This window comes from Salvelinus alpinus, chromosome 6 (genome assembly GCF_045679555.1).
Source record: "Salvelinus alpinus chromosome 6, SLU_Salpinus.1, whole genome shotgun sequence".
Classification (NCBI taxonomy): Eukaryota; Metazoa; Chordata; class Actinopteri; order Salmoniformes; family Salmonidae; genus Salvelinus; species Salvelinus alpinus.
In genome coordinates, this window is record NC_092091.1 from 1256244 (window position 1) to 1279129 (window position 22886).

A 22886-nucleotide genomic window follows, 5' to 3' on the forward strand; every position below is an offset into this window, starting at 1 on the left:
TTGCGTCAATGCATGCTTTGAAATGTGTACAAACAAAGTATGCATCTGAAAATTTGCCTCCATTCTCCGTTTTACATACTTTGAATTGGACTGATACTGCAACCGTTCAATGCTCCAATTTAGGTAGAATGCATTTTGAGAAACACCCAGTGTCACCTTTCTCCCAAGACGCAATTTTCACTTGGCCTAATGGTAAATACTATACGTTGGTTTCTCCATTTGGCCTAATGGTAAATACTATACGTTGGTTTCTCCACTTGGCCTAATGGTAAATACTGTACGTTCGTTTCTCCATTTGGCCTAATGGTAAATACTGTACGTTGGTTTCTCCACTTGGCCTAATGGTAAATACTGTACGTTGGTTTCTCCATTTGGCCTAATGGTAAATACTATACGTTGGTTTCTCCATTTGGCCTAATGGTAAATACTGTACGTTGGTTTCTCCATTTGGCCTAATGGTAAATACTGTACGTTGGTTTCTCCATTTGGCCTAATGGTAAATACTATACGTTGGTTTCTCCATTTGGCCTAATGGTAAATACTGTACGTTCGTTTCTCCACTTGGCCTAATGGTAAATACTATACGTTGGTTTCTCCATTTGGCCTAATGGTAAATACTGTACGTTGGTTTCTCCATTTGGCCTAATGGTAAATACTGTACGTTGGTTTCTCCATTTGGCCTAATGGTAAATACTGTACGTTGGTTTCTCCATTTGGCCTAATGGTAAATACTGTACGTTTGTTTCTCCATTTGGCCTAATGGTAAATACTGTACGTTCGTTTCTCCATTTGGCCTAATGGTAAATACTGTACGTTGGTTTCTCCACTTGGCCTAATGGTAAATACTGTACGTTGGTTTCTCCATTTGGCCTAATGGTAAATACTGTACGTTGGTTTCTCCACTTGGCCTAATGGTAAATACTGTACGTTGGTTTCTCCATTTGGCCTAATGGTAAATACATTGGTTTCTCTATTTGGCCTAATGGTAAATACATTGGTTTCTCTATTTGGCCTAATGGTAAATACATTGGTTTCTTTACTTGGCCTAATGTTAAATACATTTGTTTCTTCACTTGGCCTAATGGTAAATACATTGGTTTCTTCACTTGGCCTAATGGTAAATACATTGGTTTCTTCACTTGGCCTAATGGTAAATACATTGGTTTCTCCACTTGGACTAATGGTAAATACATTGGTTTTTCCACTTGGCCTAATGGTAAATACATTGGTTTCTCCACTTGGCCTAATGGTAAATACATTGGTTTCTCCACTTGGCCTAATGGTAAATACATTGGTTTCTCCACTTGGCCTAATGGTAAATACATTGGTTTCTTCACTTGGCCTAATGGTAAATACATTGGTTTCTCCACTTGGCCTAATGGTAAATACATTGGTTTCTCCACTTGGCCTAATGGTAAATACATTGGTTTCTCCACTTGGACTAATGTTAAATACATTGGAGAGCAGGGTTCCGGTCCCAACTGAGACACAGGGATGGATAACAAAAACAACAGTTCAGATATTGGCTGTCTATCAACTGTTTGTGTGTGTGTCACCCTGACAGAAGCGTGGAACGGCACGGAGCGTATGCGTGTTGCCACGGCGATGGGTGAGTCATCTGTCCAGTCTGAGAAGCTTCGCTCATTGGCTTGCTCGCTCTCTGAGATGGGATTGGATAATGGAAATCCCCCGGGCAGTGCGAAGCAGCCTACCACGGTACAATCTTTAATCCCTAACTCCTGACCTTTAACCTCTAGTCCCTGACCTCTAACCCCTGACCCCTAACCCTTGACATGTGTCTTCAATTTGGAAAGACTCCATTGCTGTTTTACTAAATACTAGGCATCTGCTTTACTGAAGATATTACTAACCATTACTTGTTTCCTCCGTCCTTGTTTCCTCACCTCCTTCTCAAAGCTAATTGGAAGAGGAGGTTCATTGGAGGGACCTTGGATCCTCTCCTCAAATGTGCATTGAGAGGGAGGTGAGGAATTGGAGGAAATCAGGACAGAGGATACAAGGATTTGATGTCTGATAACTTTTTCAGACACAGCCTTAGTGATAGTTTGTACTGTTATCTTTCAGCTATTATTGAAACAGGTGTACTGTTATCTTTTATCTTTTATGTATTTTCAAAGTCTGGTTCCAGATCTAATTCTACTCTCTAGTCTGGTTCCAGATCTGGTTCTACTCTCTAGTCTGGTTCCAGATCTGGTTCTACTCTCTAGTCTGGTTCCAGATCTGGTTCTACTCTCTAGTCTGGTTCTACTCTCTAGTCTGGTTCCAGATCTGGTTCTACTCTCTAGTCTGGTCCCAGATCCGGTTCTACTCTCTAGTCTGGCTCCATATCTGGTTCTACTCTCTAGTCTGGTTCCAGATCTGGTTCTACTCTCTAGTCTGGTTCCAGATCTGGTTCTACTCTCTAGTCTGGTTCCAGATCTAGTTCTACTCTCTAGTCTGGTTCCAGATCTGGTTCTACTCTCTAGTCTGGTTCCAGATCTGGTTCTACTCTCTAGTCTGGTTCCAGATCTGGTTCTACTCTCTAGTCTGGTTCCAGATCTGGTTCTACTCTCTAGTCTGGTTCCAGATCTGGTTCTACTCTCTAGTCTGGTTCCAGATCTGGTTCTACTCTCTAGTCTGGTTCCAGATCTGGTTCTACTCTCTAGTCTGGTTCCAGATCTGGTTCTACTCTCTAGTCTGGTTCCAGATCTGGTTCTACTCTCTAGTCTGGTTCTACTCTCTAGTCTGGCTCCATATCTGGTTCTACTCTCTAGTCTGGTTCCAGATCTGGTTCTACTCTCTAGTCTGGTTCCAGATCTGGTTCTACTCTCTAGTCTGGTTCCAGATCTGGTTCTACTCTCTAGTCTGGTTCCAGATCTGGTTCTACTCTCTAGTCTGGTCCCAGATCTGGTTCTACTCTCTAGTCTGGTTCCAGATCTGGTTCTACTCTCTAGTCTGGTCCCAGATCTGGTTCTCTGCTCTCTTGACAACTCTAATCAAATGAATTTATAAAGCCCTTCTTACATCAGCTGATATCTCAAAGTGCTGTACAGAAACCCAGCCTAAAACCCCAAACAACAAGCAATGCAGGTGTAGAAGCAGGAAAAACTCCTTAGAAAGGCCAGAACCTAGGAAGAAACCTAGAGAGGAACCAGGCTATGAGGGGTGGCCAGTCCTCTTCTGGCTGTGCCGGGTGGAGATTATAACAGAACGTGGCCAAGATGTTCAAATGTTCAAAGGTGACCAGCGGGGTCAAATAATAATAATCACAGTGGATGTCGAGGGTGCAACAGGTCAGCACCTCAGGAGTAAATGTCAGTTGGCTTTTCATAGCCGATCATTCAGAGTATCTCTACCACTCCTCCTGTCTCTAGAGAGTTTAAAACAGCAGGTCTGGGACAGGTAGGACGTCCGGTGAACAGGTCAGGATTCCATAGCCGCAGGCAGAACAGTTGAAACTGGAGCAGCAGTACGGCCAGGTGGACTGGGGACAGCAAGGAGTCATCAGGCCAGGTAGTCCTGAGGCATGGTCCTAGGGCTCAGGTCCTCCGAGAGAGAAAGAGAGAAAGAAAGATAGAGTTAGAGAGAGCATACTTAAATTCACACAGGACACCGGATAAGACAGGAGAAATACTCCAGATATAACAGATTGGCCCTAGCCCCCCGACACATAAACTACTGCAGCATAAATACTGGAGGCTGAGACAGGAGTGGTCGGGAGACATTGTGGCCCCGTCCGACGATACCCCCGGACAGGGCCAAACAGGCAGGATATAACCCCATCCACTTTGCCAAAGCACAGCCACCACACCACTAGAGGGATATCTTCAACCATCAAATTACCGTCCTGAGACAAGGCCGAGTATAGACCACAAAGATCTCCGCCACGGCACAACCCAAGGGGGGGGTGCCAACCCAGTCAGGAAGATCACGTCAATGACTCAACCCACTCAAGTGACGCAACCCTCCCAGGGACAGCATGGAAGAGCACCAGTAAGCCAGTGACTCAGCCCCTGTAATAGGGTTAGAGGCAGAGAATCCCAGTGGAAAGAGGGGAACCGGCAAGGCAGAGACAGCAAGGGCGGTTCGTTGTGCCAGTGCCTTTCCGTTCACCTTCACACTCCTGGGCCAGACTACACTCAATCATATGACCTACTGAAGAGATAAGTCTTCAGTAAAGACTTAAAGGTTGAGACCGAGTCTGCGTCTCTCACATGGATAGGCAGACCATTCCATAAAAATGGAGCTCTATAGGAGAAAGCCCTGCCTCCAGCTGTTTGCTTAGAAATTCTAGGGACAGTAAGGAGGCCTGCGTCTTGTGACCGAAGGAAAAGAGAGGTGGGAGCAAGTGCATGTAATGCTTTGTAGGTTAGCAGTAAAACCTTGAAATCAGCTCTTGCCTTAACAGGAAGCCAGTGTAGAGACAGGCTAGCACTGGAGTAATGTGATCAGTTTTGGTTCTTGTCAAGATTCTAGCAGCCGTGTTTAGCAGCTGTGTTTAGCAGCCGTGTTTAACTGAAGTTTATTTAGTGCTTTATCCGGGTAGCCGGAAAGTAGAGCATTGCTGTAGTCTAACCTAGAAGTGACAAAAGCATGGATTAATTTTCTGCATCATTTTTGCAATGTTACGTAGATGGTAAAAAGCTGTCCTTGAAACAGTCTTGATATGTTTGTCAAAAGAGAGATCAGGGTCCAGAGTAACGCCGAGGTCCTTCAGAGTTTTATTTGAGACGACTGTACAACCATCAAGATTAATTGTCAGATTCAACAGAGGATCTCTTTGTTTCTTGGGACCTAGAACTAGCATCTCTGTTTTGTCCAACTCTGTATATAATTGTCATACCAAACATGTTTTGAGTTGGCAAGAGAGCAGAACCAGATCTGGGACCAGGCTATCAGTACTCTGTCTTGCCACCTTAACACTCCCCTCTCAACCCTAACCCTAGCCCAAGAAAACCTCATTTGGATTTGTGTATGTTTGTGTGCGTGTAGGAGCCCACCATAGAGCTTGGTAAAGGGACATTCTTTGCAGACGGCCAGAGGAAGGTGGACTATATTCTGTGCTATCACTATAAGAAGAGAAGGATCTCCCTGCATCGTCTCTCCCTCACCTCTCAAGCATCCAATGGGAGCCTTCCGCTACCCAGCATGCTGAGACGAGATACACAGCTTGAGCTGGAGGCAGGGCTGCCAGAGGGGGAGGAGTCTCACCTGAGTGAGGAAGAGAAAGCTATGATGAGGGAGGAGTTTGAGTCTGGGCTGTTGGAGCAGGGCCTGCAGCTGGAGAGAGACAAGGAGGTAATATATTATAATCTACCTCTGGACAAGAGTTTAGAGCTGTGTATGTTAAGGTATCTGTCCAATGCTACTTTTTTTAATGGGAAACATCTATTCATTGATTGATAGATTTTTTGGTAAATAGTTGGTACAGTTTAAAAAATCACAGAGGATAACACATTGTTAGCTAAATCATTGCTGATTGCTAGCTACTAGCTTGTTTTGTCATGTTGGCTGCCTTGCATTGCTAAGTGTTTTGGAAGCTAGCTGATTGTTAGCTTCTAGTATTGCTAAATGTTTAGGTAGCTAACTGATTGCTAGATACTAACTTTTTTGTCATGTTGGCTATCTGACACTAGTAATGCTAACTGTTTAGGAAGCTAGCTGATTGTTAGCTATTAGCATGCTAACCAACGTCTCCTTCCTCATAGATAGAAAGATAGGTGAATATAAGGCTTTGTTTTTAATTACACAACTATGGGTTGGCTTTCTGATTGGCCAGCTAGCAAAACGTATGACGGTGAGAAGTTACTTTAGGCTAGGTTGCGTTGGCTGCAGGTCGGCTAGGTTGTGTCGGCTGCCGGTTGGCTAGTTGGGTCGGCTAGGTTGCGTCGGCTGCCGGTTGGCTAGTTGGGTCGGCTAGGTTGCGTTGGCTGCCAGTCGGCTAGGTTGCGTCGGCTAGTTTGTAAACAATTTTTCAGTCTTAATTTAGATGCTGTATATTGAGCCCATTCATACCATTCATTTTTTGCTACTTTCTTCAAAGATTTATCCTTGTATAGTTCTGGGGTTGAATCACCAATTGGGGTTACAGTCTCCTTTTCTACTACGACTACTACTGGGATTGGCTAGAAGGTTCCAAATGTTTTAGAGTTTTACCCAACTGATTGTGATGGTTCTGGCTTTCTTGTAATGGCAGTGGATGGTAGCTGGGTTGTTACTACTGTTGTTTTTACTGCAACCATTACTGCTGCTGTTTTTCCTGCAGTCATATTCCTTCTCTGTCTTGTCAGAGGCTCTTGAGTGGGGTCAATCTGGATGATAGTCACACTATTCCATTCAGACCATTTAGTGCTAACTATTTCTATGAAATATTCTTCACCTTCCTTTTGGTCACGCTTTTCCATGGTAATCAGCCAATTAGCTTCTCCTTTGTTTATTCTTAGGTTACATCCTTTTGAGTCCCAGATGGCTTCTCCCCTCGTCTGATGATGAGTCCATCCACAGAGTGCTATCTGGTAGAGGTCTGGTTCTCCTAATTGAGAGGAACTTCTGCTTCCGTTATTGTTTGGGATGGAATGTGGATGCTAATCAAATTTGTTTCTAAAGGAGATTTAGTATAAACTTGTTTTCCTACCCTACTTTTGGCATACTTTATGGGTCTAGGTGGGTCTGTTACCATATTTCCTAGGTTTGCTGCTGTTGCTGTCAAGGCCATTTCACCACTCTTCAGTTGTTCTGGTTTCCATTCTGCTCAGGAGACCATTCGAGGACTGAGTCGATGGTGGGGAAATCTCCTTCCCCTTCTCCTGGTGGTATTTCTTCATTCCATTGGAAAGGGCTTCCGTCAGGGGTATCTGCTAGAGTAGGTATATCGTCAGGAGTAACAGGCATGTCACTCCTCCCCATCCCTGGACTCTCTGGTCCTCCAGGCGAGAATATCTGCTGGCTGTTGGTTGCTGCTCCTTGGTTTGCTTCTCCCTCTGCTTCCTCCTGACTCCTGTCTGGCGCATCGACATCCTGGCTCCTGTCTGGCGCATCGACATCCTGGCTCCTGTCTGGCGCATCAACATCCTGGCTCCTGTCTGGCGCACCAACATCCTCTGCTCCCCTTCCCTCCGGACACCCGCCTTGTGTATCAGCATCCTCTGCGTCCTCATGGCTCGGTGGTTGCCCCCTTCTCCCCTCCGGGACTCTAGTGCAGTGGTTTAGATGGTACCACGTGTTGCTTCCTTTCACTTGGATGGCTGTTGGTGTTGCTAGGACCACCTCGTAGGGACCCTCCTTGGCTGGTTCCACTTCCTCCGGAACACTCGGATGTAGACCAGATCTCCTGGTATCACCGGACAGGGACCCTCCGGTCCTGGTTCAGGAACATGCTTCTTTTCCTGGAGATAAATAGCTTAATGTATCTCAATTGTTTCACATATTCTTTTAACTCTGTTTGCAATTATTCTAATGAGGGACCTTTGTAGGGCCCTCCTAGAGTTTGCACGGGCATGGGTCGACCCGTAAGCATTTCATGGTTAGGCGCGTGCTTCTGTTAGTTTCCATGTGACAACTCATTAAAGCAAGCGGTAATGCATCTACCCAATTAAGCCCTGAAGTTGCACAGATTTTATTTATCTAATCCTTGAGGGTTCCATTTGCCCTTTCAACCATCCCTTGCAACTGGGGATGATAAACACATCCCAGCCTTTGCTTCATTCTTAGCTGTTGTGTCACCAGTTTTACTATTTTTCGCACAAATGCTGATCCATTATCTGAGCTGATTTCTGTTGGTATCCCAAAACTTGGTATTACTTCTCTGGTCAAGAACTTTATCACTTGTCCTGCTCCCTGATCTGCAGATGGTATTGCTTCTATCCAGCTAAATCTGTCTATAATAACTAGCATGTACCTCTTGCCACGTACTGGTTTTATCATATCCACATAGTCCATTACAATGTGTTGAAATGGTCCTTCTGGGACCGGTATGTGGCCTATAGGTGTAGTTATCTCTTTACGTATGTTATTTTGCGCACATACAGTGGGGAGAACAAGTATTTGATACACTGCCGATTTTGCAGGTTTTCCTACTTACAAAGCATGTAGAGGTCTGTAATTTTTTATCATAGGTACACTTCAACTGTGAGAGACGGAATCTAAAACAAAAATCCAGAAAATCACATTGTTAAGTAATGCATTTGCATTTTATTGCATGACATAAGTATTTGATACATCAGAAAAGCAGAACTTAATATTTGGTACAGAAACCTTTGTTTGCAATTACAGAGATCATACGTTTCCTGTAGTTCTTGACCAGGTTTGCACACACTGCAGCGGGGATTTTGGCCCACTCCTCGATACAGACCTTCTCCAGATCCTTCAGGTTTCGGGGCTGTCACTGGGCAATACGGACTTTCAGCTCCCTCCAAAGATTTTCTATTGGGTTCAGGTCTGGAGACTGGCTAGGCCACTCCAGGACCTTGAGATGCTTCTTACGGAGCCACTCCTTAGTTGCACTGGCTGTGTGTTTCGGGTCGTTGTCATGCTGGAAGACCCAGCCACGACCCATCTTCAATGCTCTTACTGAGGGAAGGAGGTTGTTGGCCAAGATCTCGCGATACATGGCCCCATCCATGCTCCCCTCAATACGGTGCAGTCGTCCTGTCCCCTTTGCAGAAAAGCATCCCCAAAGAATGATGTTTCCACCTCCATGCTTCACGGTTGGGATGGTGTTGTTGGGGTTGTACTCATCCTTCTTCTTCCTCCAAACACGGCGAGTGGAGTTTAGACCAAAAAGCTCTATTTTTGTCTCATCAGACCACATGACCTTCTCCCATTCCTCCTCTGGATCATCCAGATGGTCATTGGCAAACTTCAGACGGGCCTGGACATGCGCTGGCTTGAGCAGGGGGACCTTGCGTGCGCTGCAGGATTTTAATCCATGGCGGCGTAGTGTGTTACTAATGGTTTTCTTTGAGACTGTGGTCCCAGCTCTCTTCAGGTCATTGACCAGGTCCTGCCGTGTAGTTCTGGGCTGATCCCTCACCTTCCTCATGATCATTGATGCCCCACGAGGTGAGATCTTGCATGGAGCCCCAGACCGAGGGTGATTGACCGTCATCTTAAACTTCTTCCATTTTCTAATAATTGTGCCAACAGTTGTTGCCTTCTCACCAAGCTGCTTGCCTATTGTCCTGTAGCCCATCCCAGCCTTGTGCAGGGCTACAATTGTATCCCTGATGTCCTTACACATCCCTCTGGTCTTGGCCATTGTGGAGAGGTTGGAGTCTGTTTGAGTGTGTGGACAGGTGTCTTTTATACAGGCAACGAGTTCAAACAGGTGCAGTTAATACAGGTGATGAGTGGAGGACAGGAGGGCTTCTTAAAGAAAAACTAACATGTCTGTGAGAGCCGGAATTCTTACTGGTTGGTAGGTGATCAAATACTTATGTCATGCAATAAAATGCAAATGAATTACTTAAAAATCATACAATGTGATTTTCTAGATTTTTGTTTTAGATTCCGTCTCTCACAGTTGAAGTGTACCTATGATAAAAATTACAGACCTCTACATGCTTTGTAAGTAGGAAAACCTGCAAAATCGGCAGTGTATCAAATACTTGTTCTCCCCACTGTATTTCACATCTCATGAATGCCTCATCTACTGTTGCCTGCAGCTGTGGTGACCAGTATCCTTGTTTTTACATTTTCCTTATTACCTCCCCCCTTGCACAATGGTCATGACCATGGGCATCATTAATAAGCAAACTCAGCAAAGTAGTGGGCGCTACTATGGTTCCAAGGATCTCCATAGTCCTTTCCTGTCTGTGGAGGCCCCCCTTTTTTTCCCACATGGATCCCGGCTCGAGCTTGGATATGAATTGTATCATCAGGATAAGATACAAGACTAATCATAGGGGCTGTTAATATTGGAACAATGCATTTAGATGGCTTTTTTGCTGTTTCACCTCTGCATTGTTTCCCCGAACAACAAAATCATTTACTTTTTTATGTGCTTGACATTTTATTATCGCAATTTTTGGGGGATACATCAATGCCGTCATTAACTTAGCAATTTGTGCATGATGTTGTATGGGTGTACCATCACGTTTCTTAACTTCTCTAGGATATGTGGGACGGTAGCGTCCCACCTCGTCAACAGCCAGTGAAACTGCAGGGCGCCAAATTCAAAACAACAGAAATCCCATAATTTAAATTCCTCAAACATACAAGTATTTTACACCATTTTAAAGCTACACTTGTTGTAAATCCAGCCAAAGTGTCCGATTTCAAAAAGGTTTTACGACGAAAGCACACCAAACGATTATGTTAGGTATGAGCCAAGTCACAGAAAAAGACAGCCATTTTTCCAGCTAAAGAGAGCAGTAATAAAAAGCAGAAATGGAGATAAAATGAATCACTAACCTTTGATGATCTTCATCAGATGACACTCATAGGACTTCATGTTACACAATACATTTATTTTTTGTTCGGTAAAGTTCATATTTAGATCCAAAAATCTGAGTTTAGGCAAGACGCTACTGTCTCACTTGGCAAAAACCCTGAGAAAATGCAGAGCGCCATATTCAAATTAATTACTATGAAAATTACTATAAAATCAAAATTTCATTAAATCACACATGAAAGATATCAAATTAAAGCTACACTGCTTGTGAATCCAGCCAACATGTCAGAATTTAAATAGGCTTTTCGGCGAAAGCATACGATGCTATTATCTGAGTATAGCACAATAGTAAACAAAGCGAGAAGCATATTTCAAGCCTGCAGGCGCAACACAAAACACAGAAATAAAAATATAATTCATGCCTTACCTTTGACCAGCTTCTGTTGGCACTCCAATATGTCCCATAAACATCACAAATGGTCCTTTTGTTCGATTAATTCCGTCGATATATATCCAAAATGTCAATTTTTTTGGAGCGTTTGATCCAGAAAAACACAGGTTCCAACTTGCTCAAACGTGACAACAAAATATCTCAAAGGTTACCTGTAAACTTTGCCAAAAAATGTCAAACTACTTTTGTAATACAACTTTAGGTATTTTTTTACGTTAATAATCGATAAAATTGAAGACGGGATGATCTGTGTTCAATACAGGATTAAAACCAAATGTAGCTAGCCTTCTGGACATGCGCTTCAATCAAACAGGACACCTGGAGTGACTCGACTTCAAGATGGCCGTATTTCTTCATTACACAAAGGAATAACCTCAACCTATTTCTCAGGACTGTTGACATCCAGTGGAAGACGTAGGAACTGCAAGCAATTCGCTTAGAAATCTGGTTTCCCAATGAAACCTCATTGAAAGACAGTGACCTCAAAAAAAAGAAATCTGAATGGTTTGAGCTGGGGGTTTTGCCTGCTAAATAAGTTCTGTTATACTCACAGACATGATTCAAACAGTTTTAGAAACTTCAGAGTGTTTTCTATCCAAATATACTAATAATATGCATATCTTATCTCCTGGGGATGAGTAGCTGGCAGTTGAATGTGGGTATGCTTTTCATCCAAACGTGAAAATGCTGCCCCCTACCCTAGAGAAGTTAACTCCTCTCTGTTTCCAAACCTCTCCAAACAAGTGACATACTCTGTGTGCATATGCTGAATCAGTATAGATATTAACTGTCTTTCCTTTCCCTCGCACACATGCTACAGTCAATGCCTTAAGTCCTGCCAATTGGGCTGAACACAGTTGAGGGCAATACTCAAGTTTTTCCTCTAAATTATTTTCCTTGTTTTCGTACCACTGAACACCCTGCCTGGTTTCCCGTATAGTCTTTATAACAGGAGCCATCTACAAAGTATTCTTCCAAATCAACTCCTTCCCTGTCTAGCAATGGTAGAGATTAAAGGTCTGGATGCAGTTTAGTAAAGATTAGAGATTCTGCTACACAATCATGTACTTTCCCTTCAAATCCGAATGGAATTCTTTCAGCTGGATGTACTGTAGTACATCTTTTAATGGATACATCTGGATAGGTTAGTAGGGTCATGTATTCCAAAGTTCTTGCATTAGTTAAATGTTTTCCCTGTTCTATCAGCTCCACTATCTTATGATGTGTATGTATCATTACAGGATAGCCCATGGTTATGGTTGATGCTTTATCATACGCATATTGTAATGCGGCCAATCCCTGATAACATGGTGGGTAACCTTGAGCTCGTCAGCTAGGTTGTGTCAGCTGCTCGTCAGCTGGGTTGTGTCAGCTGCTCGTCAGCTGGGTTGTGTCAGCTGCTCGTCAGCTGGGTTGTGTCAGCTGCTCGTCAGCTAGGTTGTGTCAGCTGCTCGTCAGCTAGGTTGTGTCAGCTGCTCGTCAGCTGGGTTGTGTCAGCTGCTAGTCAGCTGGGTTGTGTCAGCTGCTAGTCAGCTGGGTTGTGTCAGCTGCTCGTCAGCTGGGTTGTGTCAGCTGCTAGTCAGCTGGGTTGTGTCAGCTGCTCGTCAGCTGGGTTGTGTCAGCTGCTCGTCAGCTAGGTTGTGTCAGCTGCTAGTCAGCTGGGTTGTGTCAGCTGCTCGTCAGCTGGGTTGTGTCAGCTGCTCGTCAGCTGGGTTGTGTCAGCTGCTCGTCAGCTGGGTTGTGTCAGCTGCTCGTCAGCTGGGTTGTGTCAGCTGCTCGTCAGCTGGGTTGTGTCAGCTGCTCGTCAGCTAGGTTGTGTCAGCTGCTCGTCAGCTGGGTTGTGTCAGCTAATCGTCAGCTAGGTTGTGTCAGCTGCTCGTCAGCTAGGTTGTGTCAGCTGCTCGTCAGCGTCAGCTAGGTTGTGTCTTCTACTTGTCAGCTAGGTTGTGTCAGCTGCTAGTCAGCGTCAGCTAGGTTGTGTCTTCTACTTGTCAGCTAGGTTGTGTCAGCTGCTAGTCAGCTAGGTTGTGTCAGCTGCTCGTCAGCTAGGTTGTGTCAGCTACTCGTCAGCTAGGTTGTGTCTTCTACTTGTCAGCTAGGTTGTGTCAGCTGCTAGTCAGCTAGGTTGTGTCAGCTGCTAGTCAGCTGGGTTGTGTCAGCTACTCGTCAGCTAGGTTGTGTCTTCTACTTGTCAGCTAGGTTGTGTCAGCTGCTAGTCAGCTAGGTTGTGTCAGCTGCTAGTCAGCTGGGTTGTGTCAGCTACTCGTCAGCTAGGTTGTGTCAGCTGCTAGTCAGCGTCAGCTAGGTTGTGTCTTCTACTTGTCAGCGTCAGCTAGGTTGTGTGTCAGCTGCTCGTCAGCTAGGTTGTGTCAGCTGCTCGTCAGCTGGGTTGTGTCAGCTGCTCGTCAGCTGGGTTGTGTCAGCTGCTCGTCAGCTAGGTTGTGTCAGCTGCTAGTCAGCTGGGTTGTGTCAGCTGCTCGTCAGCTGGGTTGTGTCAGCTGCTCGTCAGCTGGGTTGTGTCAGCTGCTCGTCAGCTGGGTTGTGTCAGCTGCTCGTCAGCTGGGTTGTGTCAGCTGCTCGTCAGCTAGGTTGTGTCAGCTGCTCGTCAGCTAGGTTGTGTCAGCTGCTAGTCAGCGTCAGCTAGGTTGTGTCTTCTACTTGTCAGCTAGGTTGTGTCAGCTGCTAGTCAGCTAGGTTGTGTCAGCTGCTCGTCAGCTAGGTTGTGTCAGCTGCTCGTCAGCTGGGTTGTGTCAGCTGCTCGTCAGCTGGGTTGTGTCAGCTGCTCGTCAGCTGGGTTGTGTCAGCTGCTCGTCAGCTGGGTTGTGTCAGCTGCTCGTCAGCTGGGTTGTGTCAGCTGCTCGTCAGCTGGGTTGTGTCAGCTGCTCGTCAGCTGGGTTGTGTCAGCTGCTCGTCAGCTAGGTTGTGTCAGCTGCTCGTCAGCTGGGTTGTGTCAGCTGCTCGTCAGCTAGGTTGTGTCAGCTGCTCGTCAGCTAGGTTGTGTCAGCTGCTCGTCAGCTAGGTTGTGTCAGCTGCTCGTCAGCTAGGTTGTGTCAGCTGCTAGTCAGCGTCAGCTAGGTTGTGTTTTCTACTTGTCAGCTAGGTTGTGTCAGCTGCTCGTCAGCTAGGTTGTGTCAGCTGCTAGTCAGCTGGGTTGTGTCAGCTGCTAGTCAGCTGGGTTGTGTCAGCTGCTCGTCAGCTGGGTTGTGTCAGCTGCTCGTCAGCTAGGTTGTGTCAGCTGCTAGTCAGCTGGGTTGTGTCAGCTGCTCGTCAGCTGGGTTGTGTCAGCTGCTCGTCAGCTAGGTTGTGTCAGCTGCTAGTCAGCTGGGTTGTGTCAGCTGCTCGTCAGCTGGGTTGTGTCAGCTGCTCGTCAGCTAGGTTGTGTCAGCTGCTCGTCAGCTGGGTTGTGTCAGCTGCTCGTCAGCTGGGTTGTGTCAGCTGCTCGTCAGCTGGGTTGTGTCAGCTGCTCGTCAGCTGGGTTGTGTCAGCTGCTCGTCAGCTAGGTTGTGTCAGCTGCTAGTCAGCTGGGTTGTGTCAGCTGCTAGTCAGCTAGGTTGTGTCAGCTGCTCGTCAGCTAGGTTGTGTCAGCTGCTCGTCAGCTGGGTTGTGTCAGCTGCTCGTCAGCTAGGTTGTGTCAGCTGCTCGTCAGCTGGGTTGTGTCAGCTGCTAGTCAGCTGGGTTGTGTCAGCTGCTCGTCAGCTGGGTTGTGTCAGCTGCTCGTCAGCTGGGTTGTGTCAGCTGCTCGTCAGCTGGGTTGTGTCAGCTGCTCGTCAGCTAGGTTGTGTCAGCTGCTAGTCAGCTGGGTTGTGTCAGCTGCTCGTCAGCTGGGTTGTGTCAGCTGCTCGTCAGCTAGGTTGTGTCAGCTGCTCGTCAGCTGGGTTGTGTCAGCTGCTCGTCAGCTGGGTTGTGTCAGCTGCTCGTCAGCTGGGTTGTGTCAGCTGCTCGTCAGCTGGGTTGTGTCAGCTGCTCGTCAGTTAGGTTGTGTCAGCTGCTAGTCAGCTGGGTTGTGTCAGCTAATCGTCAGCTAGGTTGTGTCAGCTGCTCGTCAGCTAGGTTGTGTCAGCTGCTCGTCAGCTAGGTTGTGTCAGCTGCTAGTCAGCGTCAGCTAGGTTGTGTCTTCTACTTGTCAGCTAGGTTGTGTCAGCTGCTAGTCAGCTAGGTTGTGTCAGCTGCTCGTCAGCTAGGTTGTGTCAGCTGCTAGTCAGCTGGGTTGTGTCAGCTACTCGTCAGCTAGGTTGTGTCTTCTACTAGTCAGCTAGGTTGTGTCAGCTGCTAGTCAGCGTCAGCTAGGTTGTGTCTTCTACTTGTCAGCGTTAGCTAGGTTGTGTGTCAGCTGCTCGTCAGCTAGGTTGTGTCAGCTGCTAGTCAGCTGGGTTGTGTCAGCTGCTCGTCAGCTGGGTTGTGTCAGCTGCTCGTCAGCTAGGTTGTGTCAGCTGCTAGTCAGCTGGGTTGTGTCAGCTGCTCGTCAGCTGGGTTGTGTTAGCTGCTCGTCAGCTAGGTTGTGTCAGCTGCTCGTCAGCTGGGTTGTGTCAGCTGCTCGTCAGCTGGGTTGTGTCAGCTGCTCGTCAGCTAGGTTGTGTCAGCTGCTAGTCAGCTGGGTTGTGTCAGCTAATCGTCAGCTAGGTTGTGTCAGCTACTCGTCAGCTAGGTTGTGTCAGCTGCTAGTCAGCTGGGTTGTGTCAGCTGCTCGTCAGCTAGGTTGTGTCAGCTGCTCGTCAGCTAGGTTGTGTCAGCTGCTCGTCAGCTAGGTTGTGTCAGCTGCTAGTCAGCGTCAGCTAGGTTGTGTCTTCTACTTGTCAGCTAGGTTGTGTCAGCTGCTAGTCAGCTAGGTTGTGTCAGCTGCTCGTCAGCTAGGTTGTGTCAGCTGCTCGTCAGCTAGGTTGTGTCAGCTGCTAGTCAGCGTCAGCTAGGTTGTGTCTTCTACTTGTCAGCTAGGTTGTGTCAGCTGCTAGTCAGCTAGGTTGTGTCAGCTGCTCGTCAGCTAGGTTGTGTCAGCTGCTCGTCAGCTAGGTTGTGTCAGCTGCTCGTCAGCTAGGTTGTGTCAGCTGCTCGTCAGCTAGGTTGTGTCAGCTGCTAGTCAGCGTCAGCTAGGTTGTGTCTTCTACTTGTCAGCTAGGTTGTGTCAGCTGCTAGTCAGCTAGGTTGTGTCAGCTGCTCGTCAGCTGGGTTGTGTCAGCTGCTCGTCAGCTGGGTTGTGTCAGCTGCTCGTCAGCTGGGTTGTGTCAGCTGCTCGTCAGCTGGGTTGTGTCAGCTGCTCGTCAGCTGGGTTGTGTCAGCTGCTCGTCAGCTAGGTTGTGTCAGCTGCTCGTCAGCTGGGTTGTGTCAGCTGCTCGTCAGCTAGGTTGTGTCAGCTGCTCGTCAGCTAGGTTGTGTCAGCTGCTCGTCAGCTGGGTTGTGTCAGCTGCTCGTCAGCTGGGTTGTGTCAGCTGCTCGTCAGCTGGGTTGTGTCAGCTGCTCGTCAGCTGGGTTGTGTCAGCTGCTCGTCAGCTGGGTTGTGTCAGCTGCTCGTCAGCTGGGTTGTGTCAGCTGCTCGTCAGCTGGGTTGTGTCAGCTGCTCGTCAGCTAGGTTGTGTCAGCTGCTAGTCAGCTGGGTTGTGTCAGCTGCTCGTCAGCTGGGTTGTGTCAGCTGCTCGTCAGCTAGGTTGTGTCAGCTGCTAGTCAGCTGGGTTGTGTCAGCTGCTCGTCAGCTGGGTTGTGTCAGCTGCTCGTCAGCTGGGTTGTGTCAGCTGCTCGTCAGCTAGGTTGTGTCAGCTGCTAGTCAGCTGGGTTGTGTCAGCTGCTCGTCAGCTGGGTTGTGTCAGCTGCTCGTCAGCTAGGTTGTGTCAGCTGCTCGTCAGCTGGGTTGTGTCAGCTGCTCGTCAGCTGGGTTGTGTCAGCTGCTCGTCAGCTGGGTTGTGTCAGCTGCTCGTCAGCTGGGTTGTGTCAGCTGCTCGTCAGCTAGGTTGTGTCAGCTGCTAGTCAGCTGGGTTGTGTCAGCTGCTCGTCAGCTGGGTTGTGTCAGCTGCTCGTCAGCTAGGTTGTGTCAGCTGCTAGTCAGCTGGGTTGTGTCAGCTGCTCGTCAGCTGGGTTGTGTCAGCTGCTCGTCAGCTGGGTTGTGTCAGCTGCTCGTCAGCTGGGTTGTGTCAGCTGCTCGTCAGCTAGGTTGTGTCAGCTGCTAGTCAGCTGGGTTGTGTCAGCTGCTCGTCAGCTGGGTTGTGTCAGCTGCTCGTCAGCTAGGTTGTGTCAGCTGCTAGTCAGCTGGGTTGTGTCAGCTGCTCGTCAGCTGGGTTGTGTCAGATGCTCGTCAGCTAGGTTGTGTCAGCTGCTCGTCAGCTGGGTTGTGTCAGCTGCTCGTCAGCTGGGTTGTGTCAGCTGCTCGTCAGCTGGGTTGTGTCAGCTGCTCGTCAGCTAGGTTGTGTCAGCTGCTAGTCAGCTAGGTTGTGTCAGCTGCTCGTCAGCTAGGTTGTGTCAGCTGCTAGTCAGCGTTAGCTAGGTTGTGTCTTCTACTTGTCAGCTAGGTTGTGTCAGCTGCTAGTCAGCTAGGTTGTGTCAGCTGCTCGTCAGCTAGGTTGTGTCAGCTGCTCGTCAGCTAGGTTGTGTCAGCTGCTCGTCAGCTAGGTTGTGTCAGCTGCTCGTCAGCGTCAGCTAGGTTGTGTCTTCTACTTGTCAGCTAGGTTGTGTCAGCTGCTAGTCAGCTAGGTTGTGTCAGCTGCTCGTCAGCTAGGTTGTGTCAGCTGCTCGTCAGCTGGGTTGTGTCAGCTGCTCGTCAGCTGGGTTGTGTCAGCTGCTCGTCAGCTGGGTTGTGTCAGCTGCTCGTCAGCTGGGTTGTGTCAGCTGCTCGTCAGCTAGGTTGTGTCAGCTGCTAGTCAGCTGGGTTCTGTCAGCTGCTCGTCAGCTGGGTTGTGTCAGCTGCTCGTCAGCTAGGTTGTGTCAGCTGCTAGTCAGCTGGGTTGTGTCAGCTGCTCGTCAGCTGGGTTGTGTCAGCTGCTCGTCAGCTGGGTTGTGTCAGCTGCTCGTCAGCTGGGTTGTGTCAGCTGCTCGTCAGCTAGGTTGTGTCAGCTGCTCGTCAGCTAGGTTGTGTCAGCTGCTCGTCAGCTGGGTTGTGTCAGCTGCTCGTCAGCTAGGTTGTGTCAGCTGCTCGTCAGCTGGGTTGTGTCAGCTGCTCGTCAGCTGGGTTGTGTCAGCTGCTCGTCAGCTAGGTTGTGTCAGCTGCTAGTCAGCTGGGTTGTGTCAGCTGCTCGTCAGCTGGGTTGTGTCAGCTGCTCGTCAGCTAGGTTGTGTCAGCTGCTAGTCAGCTGGGTTGTGTCAGCTGCTCGTCAGCTGGGTTGTGTCAGCTGCTCGTCAGCTAGGTTGTGTCAGCTGCTCGTCAGCTGGGTTGTGTCAGCTGCTCGTCAGCTGGGTTGTGTCAGCTGCTCGTCAGCTAGGTTGTGTCAGCTGCTAGTCAGCTGGGTTGTGTCAGCTAATCGTCAGCTAGGTTGTGTCAGCTGCTCGTCAGCTAGGTTGTGTCAGCTGCTAGTCAGCTGGGTTGTGTCAGCTAATCGTCAGCTAGGTTGTGTCAGCTGCTCGTCAGCTAGGTTGTGTCAGCTGCTCGTCAGCTAGGTTGTGTCAGCTGCTAGTCAGCGTCAGCTAGGTTGTGTCTTCTACTTGTCAGCTAGGTTGTGTCAGCTGCTCGTCAGCTAGGTTGTGTCAGCTGCTCGTCAGCTAGGTTGTGTCAGCTGCTAGTCAGCTAGGTTGTGTCAGCTGCTCGTCAGCTGGGTTGTGTCAGCTGCTCGTCAGCTGGGTTGTGTCAGCTGCTAGTCAGCTGGGTTGTGTCAGCTGCTCGTCAGCTGGGTTGTGTCAGCTGCTCGTCAGCTGGGTTGTGTCAGCTGCTCGTCAGCTGGGTTGTGTCAGCTGCTCGTCAGCTGGGTTGTGTCAGCTGCTCGTCAGCTGGGTTGTGTCAGCTGCTCGTCAGCTGGGTTGTGTCAGCTGCTCGTCAGCTGGGTTGTGTCAGCTGCTCGTCAGCTAGGTTGTGTCAGCTGCTAGTCAGCTGGGTTGTGTCAGCTAATCGTCAGCTAGGTTGTGTCAGCTGCTCGTCAGCTAGGTTGTGTCAGCTGCTAGTCAGCGTCAGCTAGGTTGTGTCTTCTACTTGTCAGCTAGGTTGTGTCAGCTGCTAGTCAGCTAGGTTGTGTCAGCTGCTCGTCAGCTAGGTTGTGTCAGCTGCTCGTCAGCTAGGTTGTGTCAGCTGCTCGTCAGCTAGGTTGTGTCAGCTGCTCGTCAGCTGGGTTGTGTCAGCTGCTCGTCAGCTAGGTTGTGTCAGCTGCGCGTCAGCTGGGTTGTGTCAGCTGCTCGTCAGCTGGGTTGTGTCAGCTGCTCGTCAGCTAGGTTGTGTCAGCTGCTAGTCAGCTGGGTTGTGTCAGCTAATCGTCAGCTAGGTTGTGTCAGCTGCTCGTCAGCTAGGTTGTGTCAGCTGCTAGTCAGCGTCAGCTAGGTTGTGTCTTCTACTTGTCAGCTGGGTTGTGTCAGCTGCTAGTCAGCTAGGTTGTGTCAGCTGCTCGTCAGCTAGGTTGTGTCAGCTGCTCGTCAGCTAGGTTGTGTCAGCTGCTCGTCAGCTAGGTTGTGTCAGCTGCTCGTCAGCTAGGTTGTGTCTTCTACTTGTCAGCTAGGTTGTGTCAGCTGCTCGTCAGCTAGGTTGTGTCAGCTGCTCGTCAGCTAGGTTGTGTCAGCTGCTCGTCAGCTAGGTTGTGTCTTCTACTTGTCAGCTAGGTTGTGTCAGCTGCTAGTCAGCTAGGTTGTGTCAGCTGCTCGTCAGCTAGGTTGTGTCAGCTGCTCGTCAGCTAGGTTGTGTCAGCTGCTCGTCAGCTAGGTTGTGTCAGCTGCTCGTCAGCTAGGTTGTGTCAGCTGCTAGTCAGCTGGGTTGTGTCAGCTGCTCGTCAGCTGGGTTGTGTCAGCTGCTCGTCAGCTAGGTTGTGTCAGCTGCTCGTCAGCTGGGTTGTGTCAGCTGCTCGTCAGCTGGGTTGTGTCAGCTGCTCGTCAGCTGGGTTGTGTCAGCTGCTCGTCAGCTGGGTTGTGTCAGCTGCTCGTCAGCTGGGTTGTGTCAGCTGCTCGTCAGCTGGGTTGTGTCAGCTAATCGTCAGCTAGGTTGTGTCAGCTGCTCGTCAGCTGGGTTGTGTCAGCTGCTCGTCAGCTAGGTTGTGTCAGCTGCTCGTCAGCTGGGTTGTGTCAGCTGCTAGTCAACGTCAGCTAGGTTGTGTCAGCTGCTAGTCAGCTAGGTTGTGTCAGCTAATCGTCAGCTAGGTTGTGTCAGCTGCTCGTCAGCTAGGTTGTGTCAGCTGCTAGTCAGCGTCAGCTAGGTTGTGTCTTCTACTTGTCAGCTAGGTTGTGTCAGCTGCTAGTCAGCGTCAGCTAGGTTGTGTCAGCTGCTAGTCAGCTAGGTTGTGTCAGCTAATCGTCAGCTAGGTTGTGTCAGCTGCTCGTCAGCTAGGTTGTGTCAGCTGCTAGTCAGCGTCAGCTAGGTTGTGTCTTCTACTTGTCAGCTAGGTTGTGTCAGCTGCTAGTCAGCTAGGTTGTGTCAGCTGCTCGTCAGCTAGGTTGTGTCAGCTGCTCGTCAGCTAGGTTGTGTCAGCTGCTAGTCAGCGTCAGCTAGGTTGTGTCTTCTACTTGTCAGCTAGGTTGTGTCAGCTGCTAGTCAGCTAGGTTGTGTCAGCTGCTCGTCAGCGTCAGCTAGGTTGTGTCTTCTACTTGTCAGCTAGGTTGTGTCAGCTGCTAGTCAGCTGGGTTGTGTCAGCTGCTCGTCAGCTAGGTTGTGTCAGCTGCTCGTCAGCTAGGTTGTGTCAGCTGCTCGTCAGCTGGGTTGTGTCAGCTGCTCGTCAGCTAGGTTGTGTCAGCTGCTAGTCAGCTGGGTTGTGTCAGCTAATCGTCAGCTAGGTTGTGTCAGCTGCTCGTCAGCTAGGTTGTGTCAGCTGCTCGTCAGCTGGGTTGTGTCAGCTGCTAGTCAGCGTCAGCTAGGTTGTGTCAGCTAATCGTCAGCTAGGTTGTGTCAGCTGCTCGTCAGCTGGGTTGTGTCAGCTGCTCGTCAGCTGGGTTGTGTCAGCTGCTCGTCAGCTGGGTTGTGTCAGCTGCTCGTCAGCTGGGTTGTGTCAGCTGCTCGTCAGCTGGGTTGTGTCAGCTGCTCGTCAGCTAGGTTGTGTCAGCTGCTCGTCAGCTGGGTTGTGTCAGCTGCTCGTCAGCTGGGTTGTGTCAGCTGCTCGTCAGCTGGGTTGTGTCAGCTGCTCGTCAGCTAGGTTGTGTCAGCTGCTCGTCAGCGTCAGCTAGGTTGTGTCTTCTACTTGTCAGCTAGGTTGTGTCAGCTGCTAGTCAGCTGGGTTGTGTCAGCTGCTCGTCAGCTAGGTTGTGTCAGCTGCTCGTCAGCTGGGTTGTGTCAGCTGCTAGTCAGCTGGGTTGTGTCAGCTGCTCGTCAGCTGGGTTGTGTCAGCTGCTCGTCAGCTGGGTTGTGTCAGCTGCTAGTCAGCTAGGTTGTGTCAGCTGCTAGTCAGCGTCAGCTAGGTTGTGTCAGCTGCTAGTCAGCTGGGTTGTGTCAGCTAATCGTCAGCTAGGTTGTGTCAGCTGCTCGTCAGCTAGGTTGTGTCAGCTGCTCGTCAGCTAGGTTGTGTCAGCTGCTAGTCAGCGTCAGCTAGGTTGTGTCTTCTACTTGTCAGCTAGGTTGTGTCAGCTGCTAGTCAGCTAGGTTGTGTCAGCTGCTCGTCAGCTAGGTTGTGTCAGCTGCTCGTCAGCTAGGTTGTGTCTTCTACTTGTCAGCTAGGTTGTGTCAGCTGCTCGTCAGCTGGGTTGTGTCAGCTGCTCGTCAGCTGGGTTGTGTCAGCTGCTCGTCAGCTAGGTTGTGTCAGCTGCTCGTCAGCTGGGTTGTGTCAGCTGCTAGTCAGCTGGGTTGTGTCAGCTAATCGTCAGCTAGGTTGTGTCAGCTGCTCGTCAGCTGGGTTGTGTCAGCTGCTAGTCAGCGTCAGCTAGGTTGTGTCAGCTAATCGTCAGCTAGGTTGTGTCAGCTGCTCGTCAGCTGGGTTGTGTCAGCTAATCGTCAGCTAGGTTGTGTCAGCTGCTCGTCAGCTGGGTTGTGTCAGCTGCTAGTCAGCGTCAGCTAGGTTGTGTCAGCTGCTCGTCAGCTAGGTTGTGTCAGCTGCTCGTCAGCTAGGTTGTGTCAGCTGCTCGTCAGCTAGGTTGTGTCAGCTGCTCGTCAGCTAGGTTGTGTCTTCTACTTGTCAGCTAGGTTGTGTCAGCTGCTCGTCAGCTAGGTTGTGTCAGCTGCTCGTCAGCTAGGTTGTGTCAGCTGCTCGTCAGCTAGGTTGTGTCTTCTACTAGTCAGCTAGGTTGTGTCAGCTGCTAGTCAGCTAGGTTGTGTCAGCTACTCGTCAGCTAGGTTGTGTCAGCTGCTAGTCAGCTGGGTTGTGTCAGCTACTCGTCAGCTAGGTTGTGTCAGCTACTCGTCAGCTAGGTTGTGTCAGCTGCTAGTCAGCTGGGTTGTGTCAGCTGCTCGTCAGCTGGGTTGTGTCAGCTGCTCGTCAGCTAGGTTGTGTCAGCTACTCGTCAGCTAGGTTGTGTCAGCTACTCGTCAGCTAGGTTGTGTCAGCTACTCGTCAGCTAGGTTGTGTCAGCTACTCGTCAGCTAGGTTGTGTCAGCTGCTAGTCAGCTGGGTTGTGTCAGCTGCTCGTCAGCTAGGTTGTGTCAGCTGCTCGTCAGCTAGGTTGTGTCAGCTGCTAGTCAGCTAGGTTGTGTCAGCTGCTCGTAAGCTGGGTTGTGTCAGCTGCTCGTCAGCTAGGTTGTGTCAGCTGCTCGTCAGCTGGGTTGTGTCAGCTGCTCGTCAGCTGGGTTGTGTCAGCTGCTCGTCAGCTAGGTTGTGTCAGCTGCTAGTCAGCTGGGTTGTGTCAGCTAATCGTCAGCTAGGTTGTGTCAGCTGCTCGTCAGCTAGGTTGTGTCAGCTGCTCGTCAGCTAGGTTGTGTCAGCTGCTCGTCAGCTAGGTTGTGTCAGCTGCTAGTCAGCTGGGTTGTGTCAGCTACTCGTCAGCTAGGTTGTGTCTTCTACTAGTCAGCTAGGTTGT

The 22886-nt window shown here is 49.3% G+C and overlaps 1 protein-coding gene across 1 annotated transcript in view; it reads left to right on the plus strand.

Annotated features, from left to right (window-relative positions):
- The first annotated feature begins 1572 nt into the window (after positions 1 to 1572).
- The window catches only part of LOC139577991 (anoctamin-1-like), a 126546-nt gene continuing 105232 nt past the window's right edge, over positions 1573 to 22886 (plus strand). Inside the window, exons 1-2 of the mRNA XM_071405104.1 lie at positions 1573 to 1716; positions 4993 to 5298. Of these exons, the coding sequence (XP_071261205.1) occupies positions 1588 to 1716; positions 4993 to 5298 (435 nt within the window). The 5' untranslated portion in view covers positions 1573 to 1587. The remainder of the gene's footprint in view (positions 1717 to 4992; positions 5299 to 22886) is intronic.